The sequence below is a fragment of the Nyctibius grandis genome, chromosome 18 (assembly GCF_013368605.1).
Source record: "Nyctibius grandis isolate bNycGra1 chromosome 18, bNycGra1.pri, whole genome shotgun sequence".
Classification (NCBI taxonomy): Eukaryota; Metazoa; Chordata; class Aves; order Nyctibiiformes; family Nyctibiidae; genus Nyctibius; species Nyctibius grandis.
The window spans coordinates 10212332-10233470 of record NC_090675.1 but is presented as its reverse complement, the minus strand read 5'-3'; the positions used below and the strand labels follow the sequence as shown (position 1 = coordinate 10233470).

At 41.5% G+C, this 21139-nt stretch overlaps 1 protein-coding gene across 6 annotated transcripts in view; it reads left to right on the top strand.

Annotated features, from left to right (window-relative positions):
* The first annotated feature begins 518 nt into the window (after positions 1–518).
* The window catches only part of SYNRG (synergin gamma), a 37554-nt gene continuing 16933 nt past the window's right edge, over positions 519–21139 (top strand). For 2 of the 6 annotated variants that reach the window (XM_068415600.1, XM_068415596.1), the window contains exons 1-14: positions 519–595; positions 4780–4820; positions 6153–6271; positions 8207–8337; positions 8670–8775; positions 9391–9502; positions 10654–10953; positions 11687–11911; positions 14300–14377; positions 15087–15283; positions 16124–16372; positions 17217–17353; positions 19828–19946; positions 20125–20187. In XM_068415600.1, coding sequence (XP_068271701.1) covers positions 519–595; positions 4780–4820; positions 6153–6271; positions 8207–8337; positions 8670–8775; positions 9391–9502; positions 10654–10953; positions 11687–11911; positions 14300–14377; positions 15087–15283; positions 16124–16372; positions 17217–17353; positions 19828–19946; positions 20125–20187 — 1954 coding nt within the window. Of the gene's footprint in view, positions 596–4749; positions 4821–6152; positions 6272–8206; positions 8338–8669; positions 8776–9390; positions 9503–10653; positions 10954–11686; positions 11912–14299; positions 14378–15086; positions 15284–16123; positions 16373–17216; positions 17354–19827; positions 19947–20124; positions 20188–21139 lie in introns of all 6 variants that reach the window. The other 4 variants (XM_068415597.1, XM_068415595.1, XM_068415599.1 and 1 more) reach the window with 3 other exon arrangements.

Below are 21139 nucleotides of genomic sequence, written 5' to 3'. Positions count from 1 at the left end.
TCCGTGGCCTCCTCTGGACTTGCTCCAACAGCTCCGTGTCCTTCTCATGTTGGTGCCCCCAGAGCTGGGCGCAGCACTGCAGGGGGGTCTCACAAGAGCGGAGCAGAGCGGCAGAATCCCCTCCCTCGCCCTGCTGGTCCCTTATTTTGCGATACCGCTGAGGTCGTTGGCTGGCAGAGTCACCGTGTCACACAGTCACAGTGCCGGTGCCCTCAGCGGGGGTTGGGGGGAGAGCGGTTGCTGGGTTGCAGGTCGGCCCTGGGGGCTGTATCCCCGCGTCCCCTTCACGTTTGGGCGAAGGGCGGCACTTTTTCACTGAAAAGATTTCGTTTTAGGTGCCTGAAGTTGACTTAATCAACAACTAACCTCGCTTTCCAACGCGTTTTCGAAGAGCAGGCAGGGCCCCGCTGCTCGCCCAGGCCGGTGCCGCCCCGGTGCGCGTTCCCGCCGTGGGCGGGGCCCGGCCCCGGAAGCCGGCGCCGCTCAGCTGACAGCGCTGCCGGGGCCGGAGCGGGAAGATGGCGCTGCGGCCCGGACCCGGCGCGGGGGGCGCCGGAGGGGCGGCGGGCGGCGGCGGAGCAGCGGGGGCCGCCAGGTCGGTGGTGGCGGAGAACGGCGGGGGGCGGCCGGGTCGGGGAGCGGGGCTGGAGGGCTGCGGCCAGCGGGGGTGGGGGGCGGAGGCGAGGGCGGGGTGTGTGTGTGGAGAGAAAGGAGGACAGATGGGGTGGAGATGGGGGTGTGGGGGCAGAGGGTGGGGGGCTGAGGGGGACCCGGGGGGGGCAGGGGTGGGGGAGCTGGCGGGCCGTGACAGGGGGGATGTGGGGGCAGAGGGGTCAGGGCCCAGGCGGTGTGGGGGGGTCCCAGGTGGGTTATGTGGGGTCCTGGGTGGGGCGTGGGGGTCCCAGGCAGGGTGTGGGGGCACAGCCGTGGTGGCTGCACGGTTTGCTGGGGTGTATTTGCCTTTTGGGAGCCCACCTTGTGCCCCAGCTGGTCTGGGCAGCTGAAGCCCACTTGCCATCAGGCTCCGCAGCCGCAATCTCTGATCCTGGGGCGCGAAGGGCTTCGGGGGTTTCTCTAGCCCTGCTTGGGTGCCGTGATAAATGGTGCTTATCGCCACCGGGCAGGTTTGGGGCCTCTGCTTGCCTGCGGCTGCTGGGGGTTTCCCTTCCTCTCCGTCCCACAAAGGGCACTTCAGCACAGAGGGAGGGCTGAGGAATGGTGTCAGGAGAAAGAAATAGCGGTAAACGAGATGTGTGAACGTGTCGTCGTGTTTTCAGAGGGGTTAGGAAGCTGTATTTCACTGCCTCAGAAGACTTAGTAATTTTTTTTTTAACATAGGCTCTTGCACGCTATTTATCTGTTGTCCTACTTCTAGGGAGGCTGGGTAAATTTTGCTTTTGACAAAGGGAATTTAAGTTCATTGAGTTGTCTCGGGTATCTGAAGCATACGGTGTTGTCGGTGTTATTGGGGGGCTCTGCACCGGGGCGACCTTCACCCGCGGGGCCGGGGCGTCCCCATCAGCTGTCTGAGCTGGGTCGCTGCTCTGCGCTGGGGAAGGGGCATCCCAGAGCTCTGGGATACTCGGGAAGAGAAAAGCTGAAGCGTATGTGTCTGCTGGTGCGTGCTGTGGAAGGCATGGGCGACGTCTCCATGTTTCCCCATATGTATAAACCTGAAACTGTCCTTGCAAGGGGCTGGATAAACCATCTAACCTCTTACAGCAACGCTGCCTGCTCAGCAACTCAATAGGAAAGTAACAAAAATGTTATCAGTGGACTACAGGTTTTGAAAAAGAAAAGGATTTTAAAATCACTGTTTCCCATTGTTAGGATTTTGCTTTCTTTGAGAATGAAGTCTGGAGGTAGAGGAAAAGTTCCGTTCTCTGTGTCTCTGTGGGTTCTTTGCCTTGTTTCACTTTAATGTTTGTGGATTTCTGCCACTCAAGAATACTATGACAGTCTGTGTTGTGTTGATAGAGTTGTACTGATTGGGAATCAAGGGGTTTAAAAAATCCACTTGTAGATAGGAAAATGTTGTGTGTAGTTTGGAGCTTTTATAGTGAAGTATGAACACAGAGAAGGAGTTGCTTCTCCCCACGCTCCTGCGTTTTGACTGAAGCTGTTAGTTGGTTTGTTTAGGTTTTTTTTGAAGCTCCATGTTTAAAATACTTATCTGATAGGAATTTACAGATTTATGTTACTACTTTAAGAGTTCTATTGTAGAGTAATTGCTTCATTTTCCTTATGTTTATTTTATTTTGTGCAGTGTATCACATATATTACACTTACTGTGTTACTGGAAGTATTTTGGCTAGTTGCAAGGACCTAGGTGGTAAAGCGCTTCTGCTGTTGAGAACAACAGAAATGTCTGCAGCTGCGTTTAAATCCATTGTGGAAATAAAAAGGAGTAAGAAACTATATTCAAATAGCATGCTTAACAGGAGTCAACAGATCTATAACAGATCTTGGGTTAATCTCACAGCGGCTGTGCCTTAGCTTGGTGAGAATCAGCTGCTTCAACTAGATGCGTGTGGGCATTTCTTTTGCATCTCCACAAAGTAGTTTAGAAATGAAGTTCCTGTTGCTTGAGTGAAGAAGTTGATGGGGTTTATGTACGTGCGTGTGTGGCTGATGTTGGCAATTGCACAGCGAAGTCTTGGAGCGAGGTCCGTGATGGATCCGAGCCGCACGTACAGTGCTGTGCTGCAGGAGCTTGCTTTGCTACTTTTAACCAGCTTTTCTGCCAGTGCCCTCTAATTAGCTGCAGGTTTTTTTGGTTGATTGTTTGTTTTTTTTTTCCCAACAGAGACTTATAAATAAATCAGGAGCTCTGTAGAAAGGGATAAATATTTAATAGTCTGGCCTTTATTTGCTTCCAACAGGCAATGGTACCTTGCTATGCGTGTTCAGTTTACGTTACGTTTGCTGATTTGTAAGAATTCTTGTTGACCAGATTCCCCAATAAGAAGGGAAAACACGAAGCTACGAATGCTTTTCCATACTTGTGAGCTTTTCAAAAATAACTTTTAGCATTTCATCATTCTGACTGAACTAAGAATGGTTTATTTTTACGATGCGTAAAATTGCTGCGCTTGCAGATCTGACTTTTGACAGGAGCTCTACACATCTGAACTTGCACACGTTTTGAGGGGATGTGTTGCTGAGGAGGCATTCCGTACTGACAGGTGAGACCAAATGCAGGCAAAATCCAGTTAATTCCCTGGGCTGCAGCCCTTGAGTGGAGAAAACAGCTTTTCCAACCAGCACCAGAGTTCAGTCGTGGGTCCCTCTGTGACTTTCAGTCAGCTGTTTGTTTTCATGATGTTAATATTTGTACGCTGAGAAGTGGGTTAAAAATGACCGAATTGAACACCGGTCAGTTGAACAGACCTTGGCTGCAGTGTGAACTGTGTGAGCTGAACCCAATCCAGAGAAGCATGGCACTGGTTTTGAGATGAGGTAGCGTGCGTCTGCACAGTGCTTCAGAGAGAGAAACTGAAAATTGTGGTGGTTGGGGATGGTAAGACCTGGGCCCGGTGGAAGATGTAGGTGTGAGTGAGTTGTGGAAGGAGAAATTAGCACATAGTGGTCAGGGTAAAAGGAGCAGCTTCAGTATTAGGAAGCTTCTGGGTTAGAGGATGAAATGAAGAGTAATATGGGTTGTCTTGGTGACCGTGTAACCTGCTGTCTGTAGAGTGGGTAGGTGCAATTTGCTCCTGAGTAAATGCATAATTTAAATTCCTTATTTTATCTTAGTACTCATATTACACGGCTCTTTTACATTTAAAACCGGGGTTGGCTTTCGGAACTTCCTGCAGGTTTTGAAAAACTGTCTGCAGTCATTTCTGGTGGCATTCTCTCCTTCACTCTTAGGCCGTTTCTTTTACATCCACCCTCGTGCTGAGGAATATTGAATATCTATAAGTGTGTTTCTCTTTCATGGTGTTTTGATGCAATAGCTGCCTGGGACATGGAGTGAGGTTCTTGTTTAGTAAATTACTGCTAACGTGGGTTTCTGAGAGCCGCTTGCAAATGAGACTTTTAAAGCAGGTCCTTTTTTGCTGTTTGGCAGCGCAGCACATGCTTCGGTTTGAAAGCTAGCAATTTCCATTATCATTTCAGTTGAAATTTTAACAGTTCTTCCTCCAGGTGCACTTGATACTTGAATGAATATTTTTTTTCCAAGGCGCTATTTTTCTTGTAATTGGATGTAATTGAGAAAATAGAAACGCCGTTATTTTGCGATACTTCGTGTTTCAAAGCGGGGGAGAACGCAGAAGTGGTGGGGTTTCATGGACAGTTTGTTTCTCTGCAGAAAACTGTTACTAAGCAGCTGAGAACTATTGTCTGGTGCAGTTAATGGTCTTGCTGAATCAGACACCTCCACCAGGAGATGCTTATTCATTCTGCGGTGCTCGAAGGCCTGGCCTACACTAACAAACTGCCCTGTTACCAACCTGCGTAGGTGCCGAAACTCTTGTGGGTGATGTTGATGAGTCAAAGCCATTTTAGTGCTGCTCTGGAGGATAAGATCTATTTCTTCCTAGCTTTGCAGGCTGTGACAGGGCTGGCGGTGCTTCGGGGGATACCTGGGAGGGGTGGCCTTTTCCCCGTGATGGGGTTGGGTTCTGCAGGACCTGCAGCAGCAGATGAATGCGCCGACCAGAAGGTGGGAGGCTTTGGGTGGTGGTGCTGACGTGCGAGTCGAGGTAGCTTTTTCACTCATTTATATTTGCATTTAAATTACAGACTTTCGTGTACCCTTTTTTCCTCCTCCAGCTTCATGTTTCCTGTCGCAGGTGGTTTAGGCCCCCCTCAAGGTATGTATGAACTCAACATTTCGAGCACAAAGTTCTTTGCTTTGTTTAGATACATTAAACAACTTAAAATAGTCCTGCACTGATGCTCAGAAGCGTGATCATTAATTGAACTCTGTAGCTGTTTTTCCCCTTCAATTCAATACTGGTAAGCTAACCCTTGCAACTCTATTTATAGAACTTGCTGTGCGGTGTTGAAGCAGCAGTGTTACCAGAAGGCTGGGTGAAAGATCTAGGAAAACCGTATCTCCATTTTTAACCCGAATTTGCCTTTAAGATTTTTGTGTTATTTTGAGTGTGGTATTTAACCTCTTTATGCTTCATCTACCAGCTGTGTATACCCATGTTGTGTGGGTGTTGCAAGACCTGGTAAATATTTACAAAGCACAGCAAGACCCTGGGACAAGAGTCACAACCTGTGTGGAAAGTATTAATACAATAGGAGAGCCTCAGCCTTAAATTACCTTTGTTCTCATTCCTGGTGCAGTGCTCTTTAATTAATGGAAAATACAGAGAGAACTTGTAGGGAAAGTGGAGAGTTTTCTTATAAAAAGTCTTGGGGACTGATCTATGGATTCTTCCTGAGTGTGTTGCGTCCCTCCTGGAGTGCTTTTGCGGGTGATGTTCAGTTTTATGCACAGTTACAATTATCTCACAGTGCGCTGGTAACAAATGTGTGTTAGCATCTGTCTCCCAAGATAGCAAAATATGAGATATGAAAATACTGAAACATAATCCACTTGGCTTTACTCAGTGAATTAATATATTCCAGCTTTATTTGTCCGATTTTGTTGAAGGTTACCTTTTACTGACAAATATTGTAACCATTCTAATATATGTAGTGGGCTAATTAACCTACAGACGAGATCCAGCCAGCTCAGAATGTGAAGTTGTGTTGTGAAAATGAGATGAGTTTATTTCCCAAGACTTATCTTCAAAAGCTGCCAGTTTGTGAGTTTTCCCTTGCAAGAGAAATGGACAATTATCAGCACCAGTCAACCTGGTTAATTAAATGTTGTTAATAGGAAATGACCCTTTAAAAATCATATGGGAAGAAACCCACAGAGAATCCTTAGGATGGTGGGAGAATTCATCAGCTTAGTTATTGGGACAGCCCCATAATGTTTCTTCCCTTAGACTGACTAATATCTAAACTAAGGAAATTCTGTGGCTGCCTGCAGTGTAACATATCTTCTTATTTTTTAAACAGTCCAGCAAGACTGATTGTTTTTTCCTTTCCTTTGCTGGTTTAGCTAAAAAAAAAAAGGCAGAAAAAAAAAAAGAAAAAAAGAAAACACTAACTGGGAGCTTATCTTGTTTAATGTTTCGTTGTAGGGATGATTCCTATGCAACAGCAAGGATTTCCAATGGTTCCTGTCATACAGTCCAACATGCCAGGCATGATGGGAATGAATTACGGTTCTCAGATGCCTCCTGGACCCATGACCATGCAGGTGCGTGGCAATGAAATGTGGACCGAAATGAGATACCTTGGTGCTTGTCCTGAAGGTGACAGCTGATGCCACAGCCCTCTCACAACAGCGGTGGGGTGAGAGGGTGAAGCTTGGCTAGAAGCTGAAGTGTGGGTGTCAGTCCATAGTGGGACATCATGTTTTATAGTATTCTCTTTGAAGATATTTCTGATAATTTAAAGAATTCTCCACGGTTTTTTGGGATGAGGATAGAGAGAGAGGGGGAGTTTGGCATACGTAACTGTTGTAGAGTAGAGAGGAATGAGGGTGTAGAGCAAGGAGAGCATCAATAGTATTTAAAGTAACTTGGACGTTACAGCCCACGCAAAGATGTCAGAATCTGAACTTTCATTTCATGATACGTGTTATGACACCAAAGTGTGATCAGAGAAGCGTGTTCTCTGAACAGGAAAGGAAACAAAAGCATCAGCAAGGTGTTGAAAAGCTGCCAGATGCCACCTACTCCAAAGTGTGGTTAGGAATAGTGTTGAGTTGTTAAGTAACTATAATTCCAGACTCCCACAACATACCTCTGCTGTCTTTTTAATTTTGCTTTATACTTTTTCTTCTTTTTGCTTTGGTTTTATGTACCTACCATTAAGGTAGCATATTTTGTAGTATTTTAAAGGAGACCTTTATAAGCTGGTAAGAAGTGACTGTGTAGACAATCTGATTGATCGTGACCAGTTCACTGAATTGTTTTATCCCTTTGTAACTCAAATGCTGGAGGAAATAGAATTAAGTTTCCTGAGTGTAGGTGGCAATTAATAAACTTTGTTTTTAAATACCTTGTTCTAGGGAGCAAGGAATCTCTTAAATGTGCTGTATTTTCTCACATGACCGGTTTTCCCATTTGTCCTACTTCCTGTGTTGCAAATTCTTTTTCTTGCTTAAAGTAACTTTAACTCTGCTAATTGAGGAATAAGAATGAAATACAAGTAGCTAATATTATGTTTTCTCTCTTTTAATCTCTTGTTTTCTATTTAGCACCATATATGCTTATGTACAAGTTTGCACTTTGCTGAAATTTAACATTTTGGCATGGCATTGTAGCCAATTGCTATGTGACAAATTGAATTTATTGTATCTTGCCATCTCCTTATGCTCCCTTTCCTTCTCACCCCCACCCTGGAATTTATTACATTAATTGTGTAAAATTTGTAGTAGGGAGATGTTTTTATGGGAGCTGGTCTAAAAATAATAAACAGCTTTTGTTCTTTTCCTGCGTGTTCTGATACCAAATACAAAATGAATGGTAAGAGAAGTAAATTATTTTCTGGTCTCTTTTATATTAAGCAAGCTTTGCTGCTATAACTGTACCAGAATATATTTCTCAGCAAACGTTTCTGATACAAATGCAATTTATTCAGACAAGTCTCCTCCTGGCCGTTGTTGTACACTGGCTCCCTCCCTTGGACCCCTGGCTCTGCTATGTTTGCAAAACATCTAGACCACGTTTTGCCAGCATCCATCGTTTGGTAGGAGTGTGCACCTCCAGCACGGAATTTAAAAATATTATGCAATCACTTCGAATAGGAAACAAAAACCCCAAGAAAATCCCAAAGCGTCGTGCTGAGCCACGTGTAGCACTGTAGGATGCCTGTAACCTTCCAGCTCTTGAGGTAGGGTTGTGTGGATTTGAAGTCTTGATTTTTGCGTTTGACCAGGTGACCATCCTGACTTCTAAAATCCTTTAAGAACCATAACTCGTTACGAGAGGGCAGAGTGCCATCTACTGAGCGAGCACTGCTGTGTGCTGTGACGGCTGCTCTGTGCACAGACACTGCTCAGTCAGCTCTACTTGATTGTACACAATCTGATTCACAATTTCACAGGGTGTAATTGCCAGTGATTTGGCTTTTTCTGTGGAAAACAAAAAAAAAAACCTTGGGAGTTGTGTTATTTATTTCGTTCTAGGGTGGCATGCCCTTAGGGCCGATGCCAGCGACGGGGATGCCTTACATGGGACAGGCTCCTTTCCTGGGAATGCGCCCCGCAGCCCCGCAGTACACCCCGGACATGCAGAAGCAGTTCGCAGAGGAACAACAGTAAGTGATGCTTTACTGACTCGTGGGAAATTCTTCTTTTTTAAGGGGGAGATGTAGTCTGGAGGGGTGGTCCACACAGTAAAAATACTGATAGTTTCTCTAGAAAAGTAGTGCATTTAGGGCTGTAGAATATTGTTGAGATCATTCAATTGCATCTGAAGGCCATCTGTGAAGATAGTAGTGGTTGTCATACAGCTCTGAGAAGAAGTAGAAAGGTGTGCACCAAGACATCTGAGTTTGAGAGGGAAGAAATGGAAAAATCAAGCAGGAGCTTGCCATGAAAATTGTAATGGAAAATTATTTTTAGATTTTTTTAACTCGTTTTTCTTCAGGAAGAGGTTTGAACACCAGCAGAAATTCTTAGAAGAAGAAAGAAAACGGCGCCAGTTTGAAGAGCAGAAACAAAAGCTGAGACTCCTAAGCAGTGTGAAACCTAAGGTATGTCCTAAATAATAAGTGGGGTGTTTCTTTCTTCAGGTGTTTTTTAATGGCTTTTAATGGGGTGGTCTCTTTCAACAAGCAAATAAGTGGGGAACTTAAATGAGACATCAGATGACATCTTGAAAAGCATCTGGAATAGTCAGCCCTTTACAAACTCTTGGTGTAATGTAAACAAAGTCTGGTGTTGAAAGTGAAATGAGCTTTTGAAAAATAAACCAACCTGGTGTGTAACGTTTGGGAACAGATTGAGTTTCTGGAATAGAGAATGTTTGGTTGCTTGTTTGTTAACTTTGTCCAAAGTTTTGGACACTTCTGATGAGCTCGAAGGCTCTTATCTGCGAGAATACAAATAGCTGAGTAAGGTTTGTGTATTGTTCCTGTGCATAAAGCTGTGTCTGAAGACTGAGAAACACTGTTATGGTGCAGCCTGCAAAAGAAATGCTTTCTGAATATGGGAGTTATTGTTGATCTGCTCCAGGAGGGCACTGCTGGAGAAAGAAGGGTTTCATCTAACAGCAGGCATTGCTGGTTTTTATACTGAAGAAGTATGGATATTGAAAGACAACTGAATTGTTCTGTAAATTTTTCAAAATGTGTTCTGTGGTGTTTCAGACAGGTGAAAAAAGCAGGGATGATGCTTTGGAAGCCATTAAAGGAAATTTAGATGGTTTTTCTAGAGATGCTAAAATGCACCCAACACCAGCGTCACATCCAAAAAAGCCAGGTTTGTCATTTTTCTCATCTTCCAACTGAAAATAAAACTCTTAATGTTTGAAATCCTCAGCAGGGGAACTGATTCCAAGAAGTATTTTTATTTGATGGTACAAAGTGAGTGGATTAACTGTTTTGTAAAATAAAGTGTTGTTCTAGAAACTGTTTGCTTGGTCAGGTTATGAGGGTGAAATATTAGATACCAGCTTTTCTTAGAAGACTTGAAATCTTTAAAAGAAAGCTTGATGTGCTGTGCTTAATGCAAAATATCATGGAAATTGATAATGCGTTTGTTCTTTTCTAGTCAAAGCATTAGTTAATGTTTTGCAGAGTGCTTTTGAAGCTGAGAAGGGCTGTACAAGTGCTAAGAATGATCAAAACATTGTATAATGACTTCAGTGTACTGTAACATCTTACTTGTGTACCATAGCCTGGGCATGGTCAAACCAAAGCTGCCTATATTCTCTTCTCAGTAATTACTACATTTGTAACAATTACTACTAAAGATTTCCTATGGGTTGTAGTATAGTTTGTTCTGTGTCTAGCCTGAAACAAAGCTTATCTAGACAAGCTTTTTCCTGTATAAAATCTTTATCTGTACTGTGGATTTGCTCTCTGATAACTTTGAAGTTACAGGTGGTTTCTGACAATTTTCCGTTGTCTGTAGGTTTGCCCATCCTATGTCAGTTCTGTTAAAAAGGGGAACTATGCAAGGGATCAAACAGCAGATGTCTAAATGAGTACACATTTCTTACTTATATTATTGAGCTTTTGAGGATAAAACACTTATTTGAGGGAGAGTGTCCCCCCGTGCACACCCTCATTATGTGCAGTTTGAAGTATTACCTCTTGATTTGTTTTGACCCAGTCTGTTTAAAAGAAATTGAATACTTCCATAGCCAGTGTTAAGAATCAAGTTTCAATCAAATGAAAATAAAAATCTGGGAGAGAAGATGCATGGTTGGAAGTGGCTGCTCAGTTTTACCTCATGTGTTTGTTATGCTGACAATAATAACTCTACCCATCTCTGTCAAACAACGCATCCGCTGCTGTTTCCCCTCACCCACGTGCTATCCATAGCCAGTATTTGCCACTTTTCCTGCCTTTCCACCTGTGAACCTTTTTCCTCATCACTTTGAATTGTGTGTTCATTCCATTTTACAGATCACCCCACACCATCCCATTCTGCTGTATCTGTTTCCCACTCTGCTTTTCTCGATGATGAAGAATTTAGTGACTTTATACAAGGGCCTGTTGAAATCCCCAAACTGGTGCCTCAACCCACCTCTCAGCCTTTTCAGCCTTTCCATTCTGCTCCTGAGGCTGGGCAACTGCTTTCAGAAAAGGCTGTGGTCCAGCCTCTCCCTCCAGCCCAGGCTCCAGTGTTACCCATCCTGCATGGTACAACTGGGCAGGTTCCTTATTTTCCTACCTCTGCATCTTCACCCAATATCCATAAAACAGGTAATTCTAAAGTATCTTTTTTTTTTAACATCACCTTCTATCATAGAGCTACACAGAGTCTTTTCTTATTTTGTTGGGGTTTTTTTCAGTCTGGCTGAAAGAAGTAACATAGAGGCAATTGACTACAAACCTGCTGATCCAAGGGAAAATATGATTGAAGTCCCTTTCTTCCTTCCCTTAGAACTGCACTGTAAAAGCAAGTCACACGTGGATCCAAAGATTGCTAAATATGCATATAGCAGATCTTAAGTGAATTAAGTCATGTACACTAGCACCTTCGTAAGTCTGTGTAGTAGAAAAAGATACAGTTGAGATAGTGGTATAAAAAATAACTATTACACTAATGTGGAGCACTTGTGTGCTTCCTCTCTTGGAGGCTAAATGGATGTTGGTGAGATTAAGGTGAAGAATTCTGCAGATGTAAGTAGATATTGGACACTTCTGCTACTGATGCCTAGCTGATTGCACAATGGTAATCATAATACAGAAAATAGTTTCGTGTATTCCTTCTCCTACTTGTTGCTTTTTGTTTGTTGCATTTGTTGTGTATGCACGGTAAGTAAAGGGCAGAACCAGGCTATAGAGGTGTTTGAACAAGGTGGTGCTGCTGGGACGGATACTCCTCTTGATAACTCATTAGTGGGACCAATAACACTTCTCCTTTGAAAGTGTGGAATTGTGATCTGGGTGGTTAATAACAAAATATAAATAATTCCTCCTGCTGTTTATTCAGGCTCTTCCTTGGAGGAGAAAGTCTTAGATAATGGCTCAAATGAATCTGAACAAGAGCAAACCAAACTTAAAACATCCGAAGTTGGGCACAAAGCCTCGGCTGCAAGCCAAGTCCATCCCAGTCTAACCATCAGTGACTGGGATGTTGTAGGTGGACATGAAAGTGGTGCCACTGCTGCAGAGGTGCACAAGGCTTCAGAACAAAACATAGCAGTTGAAGAGTGTGGTGAGCAAATGAAACATTTGACAGAATTTAAATATAATAAGATGCTGCTTGAATGCTAACACTCTGTACACTAATTCTACGGCCAATCCTGCATAATTTTGCTCTGAATGCCTGCTTGAATAATATGTCAGTGCCTCCTGCTCCTTGCTAAAAATATAACAACTATGATTTTGCTCTGAACTTTTTCCATGTGAATTTACTGCTGTAATCACTTTTAACATATTTGTTTAATCAGGTCTGCTGTTTAAAAATATTCTGTCCTCTTTCTTGGGGGAAAAAAAAAAAAGATGTGCTCTCTAAAGAATTTTTTTAAAAATTTTTTAAGGAAACTTATTACTAAAGATGGTCAATGCCATGGTGGGTTTTCATCTTTTAACTTTGAGGAGATAAAATCTTGTTAGGTTAAAATTCTTAGCTAGTTAATAATTGTTTCCCAGACAATTTGCTGCTCATATGCGTTATATCTAAAACTATCTGTGCTTTAGGGATCAAAATTTCAAAAGCTGGACTAGATTAAAACTTTAAGCAAGTTTTAGTTCCAATTTGGATTTTATTAAAGCTGACTATTGACTGTTTGATTTTGTTTCATTCCAATCAAAATAGATGCAAGGTCTCTGGTGCACCTTGATTAGTGCTCTGATGTTGTACTCAAGGGTTACATGAAATGTGGGCTCCAGTGTAGTCAAGTATGATAAAAATACACGTGGTCTTTCGTGTAATCTCACTTTACTGGGGGGTGAGAGGAGACGGAGGAGGAGGAGGAGAAAGCTCCTGGACTGTAGGTAATTGAATTGGACACTTTCTCAAGCAGTTATTTCAATAACTTTATTAATAAAAAGTCGTGTTCCTCTCCTCAGTCATTGGATATGTTACTTTCAAGTGTTTTCTCATCCAATACGTTTTAAAAAATTGTTGGGTGAAATTAAATGGTCTGAATGGACATTTTTAATAAGTGGAGGGGCTTTGTAAGACACAGTAAATTGCTAAAAGTTCACTTTAAAGAATATACAGCATGAAAGAGGAGCTGTTTGTTTATTCATAGTTCACTCAATTGCTTTGTTCTTTTTGTACAAATCCAACATGATCTGATGCCTGATTTAAAAAAAAAAAAGGGGGGGGTGGCATGGAGGAAGGCTCATTTAAGAGTGTGAGACAGTGAGTTTAAATACAGCCTGCAGGTGAAGGTGGTGTTGGAAGTGATTATGTAGAGCAATAACAGTGAAGAATAGTTCCAAATGTTGTTAAGGGTGCTTTGAAGGATGAGCTGTAGTACTTTGTGAGGAACAGAGGTGTAGTAGTTAAGTGATAATGCTGAAAAATGGCAGACCCTTAGTCGCCTGGATATTATCAAAGTTTTGAGTAAGACTCTCCTATCTATCAACTAAATATGCCCGAGAATTCCTTTTTACTTCTCATATTGTTTGATTTTTTAAGGGGCTGAATTTTATCAGAGATAATCAAGGGTGTGAAGCAAGAACTGGTAGGATGCAGAAGTGTATGGAAGGGTGGTTAAAGCTGAAGAATAATGAGATTGGAGGAAGCAGCAAATTTATTTTACTTGGCTGGTGAAATGGAAGGAATTGCTTCTATTAAAATGTGCTTGGAGTTGTGGGATGATTAGAAATTAGACTGCAGTCAGGAGAGAATCCATGTGAAAGATGAGGACATGCAAAAGCACTGGGAAAGACAATGAAACCCGAAATCACGAGCATAAAATCTGCTTAGAGGGAGCTAGATAGGAAGTAAAACCATGAGACTGAGGGGAAGAGTCCACACAGTGGAGAAGGAAATAACCAATTTGTAGGAGTTAAGTGTGGCAGATCACGTTATGAAAGCCTGTAGAAGTGAAGGCAGCTGTGGTGTCTTCTGGACCTGAAGACCAGGAGCGATGGACAGGTTTTCCTGAACGTGGGATAAGATCTTGCTGAGATTCAGTCTAATAGGCTGTTTGTGGATTTCCCTGATAAGGATGTTCTGGTGGAACATTGTGGTTCTTATGGTAGGTATGACTTCATTTATTCCACAAGTAGCCCTAATAGCATGTAGTTGATGGGAAGACTAAATTCGATATGAAATTTTAAGAGACACTGAGACTTGAGCTTCTGTACTATTAGAAATTAAGAGAGGGACAAATGAGGAGCTCCTTGTTTCATTATGTATATAACTATTTTTGCTGTTACTGCCAAATCATTCTAGTTGTTAGCTGAGATACATATTCCTGCAGTAGCTGTTTTTCCTCTGAGCACAGTGATTCCTGTCTGAAATCTTTGCCTGAAATGCTAAATGATACTGACCAACTATCATCTAGTCTCTAAGATCTTTACACTCTGAATCTGTATACCCTAATACAACTGTCTGTCTTTTTCTTACTGAATGGAATACATTTAGGAGTTGGAGTATTCCCTTCACAGGACCCAATTCAGCAGATGATGCCTCCTTGGATTTACAACGATAGCTTGGTCCCAGGTAAGGGACCCCTCAAGAAAGTGGGCGTTTAGCCAAGTGGGCAGTGTAAGGTGTGAATGTACGTGTGCTTACCTTGCCATTTATTGATCAAGGCATTATTCTTCAGTCACCAAATGAATCCCATACCTTTGATACGGTACATATTTATGGTGGCTTTATCTGCATTTGAAGAAGCATGGGTTTTACTCAAGCATGTTAAATGTTTAATCTAGAATTTGCTAGTAGAGGTTCTATGCTGATAATACTGTTTTCATGGGTAGTCTGGTTTTTGGCACATCTTGTAATTAAGCAGGCTCATTTCTTAAGGCTCTTTATCTTATATATGCAAATAACACAGTAAATAGAAAATGAAATGCTGTAGTAAATATTGATTACACTGAGGTTTAAATACCTAAAGCTGTTATAACTATCTTTTTATATGGATTATCCTGCAATTTCATTAAAGAAACATGTTTTGAAATAGAGCACGAACTGTATTTTTTATAAAATATTTCTTTGCTGGTTTTAAACGTGTCTGTAAAGACCATCCAATAACGCCTTTGGATGAAACATGATGATACAGTACAATGCCAGAATGCTGTTGCCTTACCTTACACTTTCAGTGTTACTAATTTGATGTAATGTTGAGTTTGAGACAAAATAGAAAAACAATCTGAAATTCACTTGAAAACAGCAGTTTTTGCTGTCTAATACTGGCTCCCTCTCACAGATTTGTATAAGAAAATTTTAGAAACCACTCTGACTCCTGCTGGAATTGATACAGCTAAACTCTATCCCATACTGATGTCGTCTGGATTGCCCAGAGAGACCCTTGGACAGATATGGGCTTTAGCCAACCGTACTACCCCTGGGAAGCTCACCAAAGAAGAGCTCTACGCCGTCCTGGCGATGATAGCAGTAACTCAGGTATGACCAACACTTTGGACATCAGTGCAAGAAGGCAGTTCACTTAACTAACCTGCCATAGATGGCATGTTGGCACAAGCGGCTGGGATACCACTACTTCTGTTGAAGTCCAGAAGAGAAACTCCTCTTGTAACTTCAATGGGATTGTAATTTCATCCCCTGCGCTTACATTGCAATTACTCCTTTCTTTAGTGTCAGTTGAAGATAGCTCTGAGATGTACCTACCAAACACATGTATATGTATTTCTAGTATAAAATAGTCTGTTTTTCTTCTGCTGTATGCACGTCTGTTTTCCTCGAACTATATGGTTCCTGTATCCCTTAGTCTGCAAACAGCTAGACTTGCTACCTCACTCCTACAGTGGAGTGTTAATTTTAGGCTTCCATTCTTTGTCAGCGTAGTGTCATCTCTTAGCAGTTTATTTCTAAGTACCAGCCCTGTATGAAAACTAAGGCAAGAGTATCCTGAGCGACAAAGATCGAAGCTGAGGTGCCTCGTGGGAGTGGTGTGGGGGAAAGACGATACAGCACACACCAGGTTCAGCCTAGCTTTGCTTGGCGGCGCTCACTAGATTGGTTTACTAGAAGCCAAACAAAGATGCTGTGAGATGCCTCTGGGTATCATTACCCTCTGTGTAACTCCAGCAGTCAGGGTGTTGAATATGATTCGCTTATAGAGGCTCTTGATAGCATGTTTTGATTTGGAAGGTTTACTTGAAGCTTGGCCAGTACCCTGCTTGTTCATGATTTCAATAATACGAGCTAGAAATGGGAACTGAGAATGTAATATGTCCTTTTGTTGGTGTGTATATGGTTATTTTTGCTTTTCTGCCATTGCAGAGAGGAATACCTGCAGTGAGTCCTGATGTGTTAAACCAGTTCCCAGCTGCCCCCGTTCCTACGTTAACTGGATTTCCGATGCCGCTGCCTGCCCCGGTGAGCCAGCAGCCTCTGCTGCCCTCCGCGCCGCCCGTCTCCCTGCCTCTTAGCATTGGGCCAGCCGTGATGGGAATGAGCATCACGGCACCAGCGGGCGGAGCTGCAGCACAGCCTTCCGGAGGATTCCTGCCCTCCTACCCGCCGAGCCAGGTTAGCTCGCTCTTGTTGCGTGGCAAACCTCCGTTGTCCTGGGAAGAGAATTAGCCTGACTCTTCCAAAGCTACGTAGTGACAACAGACTTTAAGTCAACAGCAAAAAATGGAGCTGAAATCTGGCATGTGATATCTGAAAAAGTGAAGTCATGCCACTAAGGATGTTTTTATTTTCTTTCCGTTTCTTTCTGGTGCTGTTAGAGAGGTACAAAAGCATTATCCATTACAAACTAATTGCATTGAAAGAAGATTTTAGTTGTAGTTAGGATTTTGTAATACACCTAAAATGGAATTTTAGGTTAAACTACACAACAGATTCTATTAGTTGGTAAAATAAGTCAGAGTTTTCAGGAAAAGCTGAGAACTATGAAAACCTTTGGTTTACAACACAGTAAATCACGTGGGGGATAAATTTTGTTGTTTGCTAATACGGTTCATCCTTATTTGGAGAATATTTCTTCTGATGCTTTTGCTGTGTGAGTATTGATTTTAAATTACTGATTGATTTAAATTATTTATATTTGTCCTGTCTTAAAAGATTATATGGCTATCATCAATAATACATTTAATGTGAAAGGAGTAGAGTTCTGTGTTCACCTGTCCTTCATGTGTACTACTTGTAATCCTGTACACCTTGTGTGTGTTATAGTTGGGTGAGGCACAGGCAAAGTGGAAACACTGACCATGCTAATTTTACCTGCTAATGTTCAAAGGTTTTTTCCTGTCTTTTGCTTTATTTTTTTTCCCTCTTAAGTAGATCACACTACTCTGAACTGCTTTCATGCTATATGGCAATTAGAAAAGACAACAGTATAGCAATTTACGTGTTGTTTGTAATTCAGGTAGTAAAACCAGAAGATGATGACTTCCAGGAGTTTCAAGATGCTTCAAAGTCTGGCTCACTGGATGACTCTTTCACTGATTTCCAAGGGGATGTAGCTGGCTCCTCCAAAGCAGCCAGTTCACAGCACCGGAGCAGGTAGCAGATCTTTGATTTCCACCCCTTCAGTATTTTAGAACTCTTTTGAGAAATGAAATGTTTTCCTCTTTTGTGGGTAGCTGCCTAGCTTGTAATTTTCTCTGTCACCTAACTTCTACTCTGACAGCTTCTTTTGAAGGTTGTTACAACTACAATTAGGCTTTCTGAATCAAAAATGACATTTGATGTGCCATAGGTGGCTGGCCATTCTTTAGCATTCTAGTCATCCTGCTGAGGTAAATTGCATTTACAAGACATGGGGCTACGTTTTCCAGTGTTTATACTACTGCGCAGGCAATTGAAAGTTACTTCATACTGTGAATTCAGGTGAAAATCTTACATAAAACTATTCAGAAAAAATACACTGGGACAGAGGAGTTGGGCGTTTAGTGCTGTGTGCTTTTTAAAAATAAGACCCCACGTTTGTTGGAGCTGATAGAAACCATTTGCTGACATCAAGGTCTTTCTTCAGCCCCTGAATATGGACCTCAAAATTCATGCAAAGAGCACAACATCGTACTGTTACATGACTGAGAGCTCCAGGGGACAGGGGTTTTGTTATTTCTGTCGTTTCTCTGGCCAGTGCTTAAACTTTTGATAGCTGACTGTAAATCTCAATTGAAATCTCATTCAGACTTCAGCAGTCGGCTTTTCATTTGGGAGGCTGCCAAAATGTAATTCCGGATCAGACAAATTTTGTATAACAAAATAAGTAAGCATGTTTACTCCCTTTGAGAGTTTACAATTAATCTTTCAAAGTTCTGCAATTACAAAATTTCAGTGTTCTTCCCTTTTACTCCGCATGTCAAACTTCTATGTACCTCCCAGGTGTCTAATTGCAGACATACACATTTTCTGTGTAGTGAACTGACTGTTCTTAGTTGCAAATAGAACCAGCGCTTTCCAGGTAAGCAGTGATTACCAGTTGCTTCCTCAACAGTGACGTCAAGTGGGGATACTAAACCAAATTGTTCTGTTACGCCGTGCCTGACGGCATTCTCTGCAAGAAATTTAATTTTGCTGATGTCAATCAATGCCACGGGCATCTGCAGATGTTCTATTTTGAGTATATCTTGTGTTAGACATCATTTTGCAATTAAAGCTATTCTGTTACTGAAGGTTTTAACAGAAACATTGTAAATTCCACAATAGGAAGTAGGGGATCATAAGAAAAAAAAATTTAAAATGGTGTTTCTTTTTCACTGCAGCAGTTCTCTTTATTCAGTTGTAAAAGCGCTCAGTTTTGAACAGAATGTCACAATGAGCTATAATCTAATTGCTTATGGAGCTTTATTTAAAAAAAGCCATCTGTAGAGGACAGATGATTAACCATTACATTTGCCAGGATTGCATCTCTAATAGCCTGTTTTGCAGTGATGTGCAATTTAATTATATTACCATAAGCTATACTTTTTTGACATTGCGCTGTCTGTCTGCAAGCATCACAGACCATGGTTAGCACGTGTGTGCAAGGGCTAGGTTTGTATGTCGCTTGTAGGCTGCTGATAAGGAGATTTAAATGGCTCTGGAAAGATTCTTGCTACAGGCCAAAGAACACGATAGAAATTCATTCACGTTTCCAACGTGCATAGTATTGAATGACATAAACTGGAGGTAAAATGCATCATTCATATGTAAAGGATGTTGTTCTGTAGAGCTGCCAAGGTCTGATAAGGGGACTCGGGTAGAGGGCGAGCAAAGCTCTCGCAGAACATCTTCTAAATCTTACAGCAGTTGCTAACATGGTGTTAGATTTTTATGGCAGTCTTACTATATAGAGTGTGTTTATGTGCAAAAAGATTTGCTTCTGTAACTGTGGACTGATCCTTATTTTGCTGTTCGATACCTACCTGACCTCGCTGATTTGCACTGACAGAAATTGAAAGTCACCCTTTCCTTCCTTTTCAACAGTGGTTCCACTTTATTCTCTTCATTTTGCAATATGTAATGAAATATAATCAAAGGTAGATAAGCTGCAAGTATGGAGCTGGCAAAATGTTGTGCAGCTTTAACTCTTTGCTGTATCTAGTTCTGTCAGGGAGAATTGTTCTTGCGCTGCCCTGGGCAAAGTGATAAATTAAACAGCAGTGATTCCTGGGGTGTGTCTGTGTGCTTGTTCTCTCCTGGGCTAAGAATTCCTGTGGGGTAAAGTTCTGGTGTGTTTTGTTCAAGTTTTGGTACAAATTAAAATCAAGGGTGAAAATTGACTTCTGGCCTAAAGAAATACAATTAGGTCGGATGAAGTGTGAATTCACCCGTCAGTAACCAAGCTGCCTGTTTACATGCTCTTATTCTTAATAGATATTAAGATAGTTTACATCAGGTTCTTCATTAAGGACTCTTTAGGGCACAAGCTGAGGTTTAGTGATCCAAATTTTGTAGTCGTAATAAGAGGCTCCTTTAAATAAAACCTGGAAATGTGGATTTCTTATGGATAAATTAAGGAACTTTGCTTTTCTCTCTTTTGTTTTTAGTGTTCCTTCTTTACTAATGCCACTCCCAGGTAATAAGACGCTCTCATCAACTGATAAGTATGCAGTGTTTAAAGGAATTGCAGCTGAGAAGCCTTCTGAAAGTACAGCTACTTTTGGAGGTAAAATGAAAAATATACAACCACTGTGAGCAACTTATTGCAATACTTCATATATCTTGTTTTTGCCATTGATAAACTCAATATTTAAAAAAATCAGAGCAATTATGTGAATGCAAAATTTATAATATGAATTCCTAATATCTTTATGTAAATGTGTTCCTTTTCTCATATTCACTAGATGGTGGAGACAAGTATAGTGCTTTCCGTGAACTAGAACAACCATCAGAGAGCAAATACTTAGGTAAGCAGCACAGGGGGTTTGGAGCTGTTTTAACATGTTTTCGTGGTTATTTTTATGAGCTGCAGAATGTCCATTGCTAGAATTCTAGAATAATGGTGCTTCTGCTCCTCTAAACAACTTAGCAGGAAGTGTCCTGAAAAAAATCATGTAACATACTATTGGAACAATCTACACATTGTATTTCTAGGTGATTGGCATCTCTTTTGGATGCTTCTGAGTTTTATTTTAAAATAACAATGTGGCTGGAATTTGTTCACTTTTAACTAAGGAGTTATGTGTTCTTAGAAGACAGAATAAGATGCTTCTGGACAAAATTGCAACTTTTTTCTGTTGTTAGGGCATAATTTAAACTTTTCACGGTTTCTGGTGCTCTAAGAATTAAATTTAATCACTTATTTTGAAATTTAACTGGTTTTGATTGGGAAAAGGGAAACCTAGATGGCACCTGAGGTGCAACAGCTGTGTAATTACAAAAGTAGAGTCTCCCTAAGCCTTTTCCAGAACCGTCTATGTCTAATTCATTTATGCAATGTAAGGAGTAATCTCATCTTTTTAATCAGATGGGGAAAACCTTTGGTATGTTATCAGTAGACAGATCAGATTTAAATGCATGTAATGAAATGAAATAACAACATCTTATCTCTTTCTGTACATGTTCTAAAATATAAAAAATTACTATATTTGCCTGCTATCCAGGTCTGACCACTCTTAACCCTTTCACCAGCTTACATTTCTAATGGAAAAGTTTGCAAGTCATCAGTAAGTTTAGTTTGCTGTGATGCTTTAGTTTTGATCCATGAATAGCAATTTCACAAATATTTGTATTGTTGCTGGGCCAAGTGAATTGATTTGGAGGGGAGGGAGAGTGGAAGAGTAGGTTGGGTATAGTCATGGTCCTTTACTACCATCATAAAGAGTATTCTTTTAAATCTTGGTTAAACTAATTTAAAGT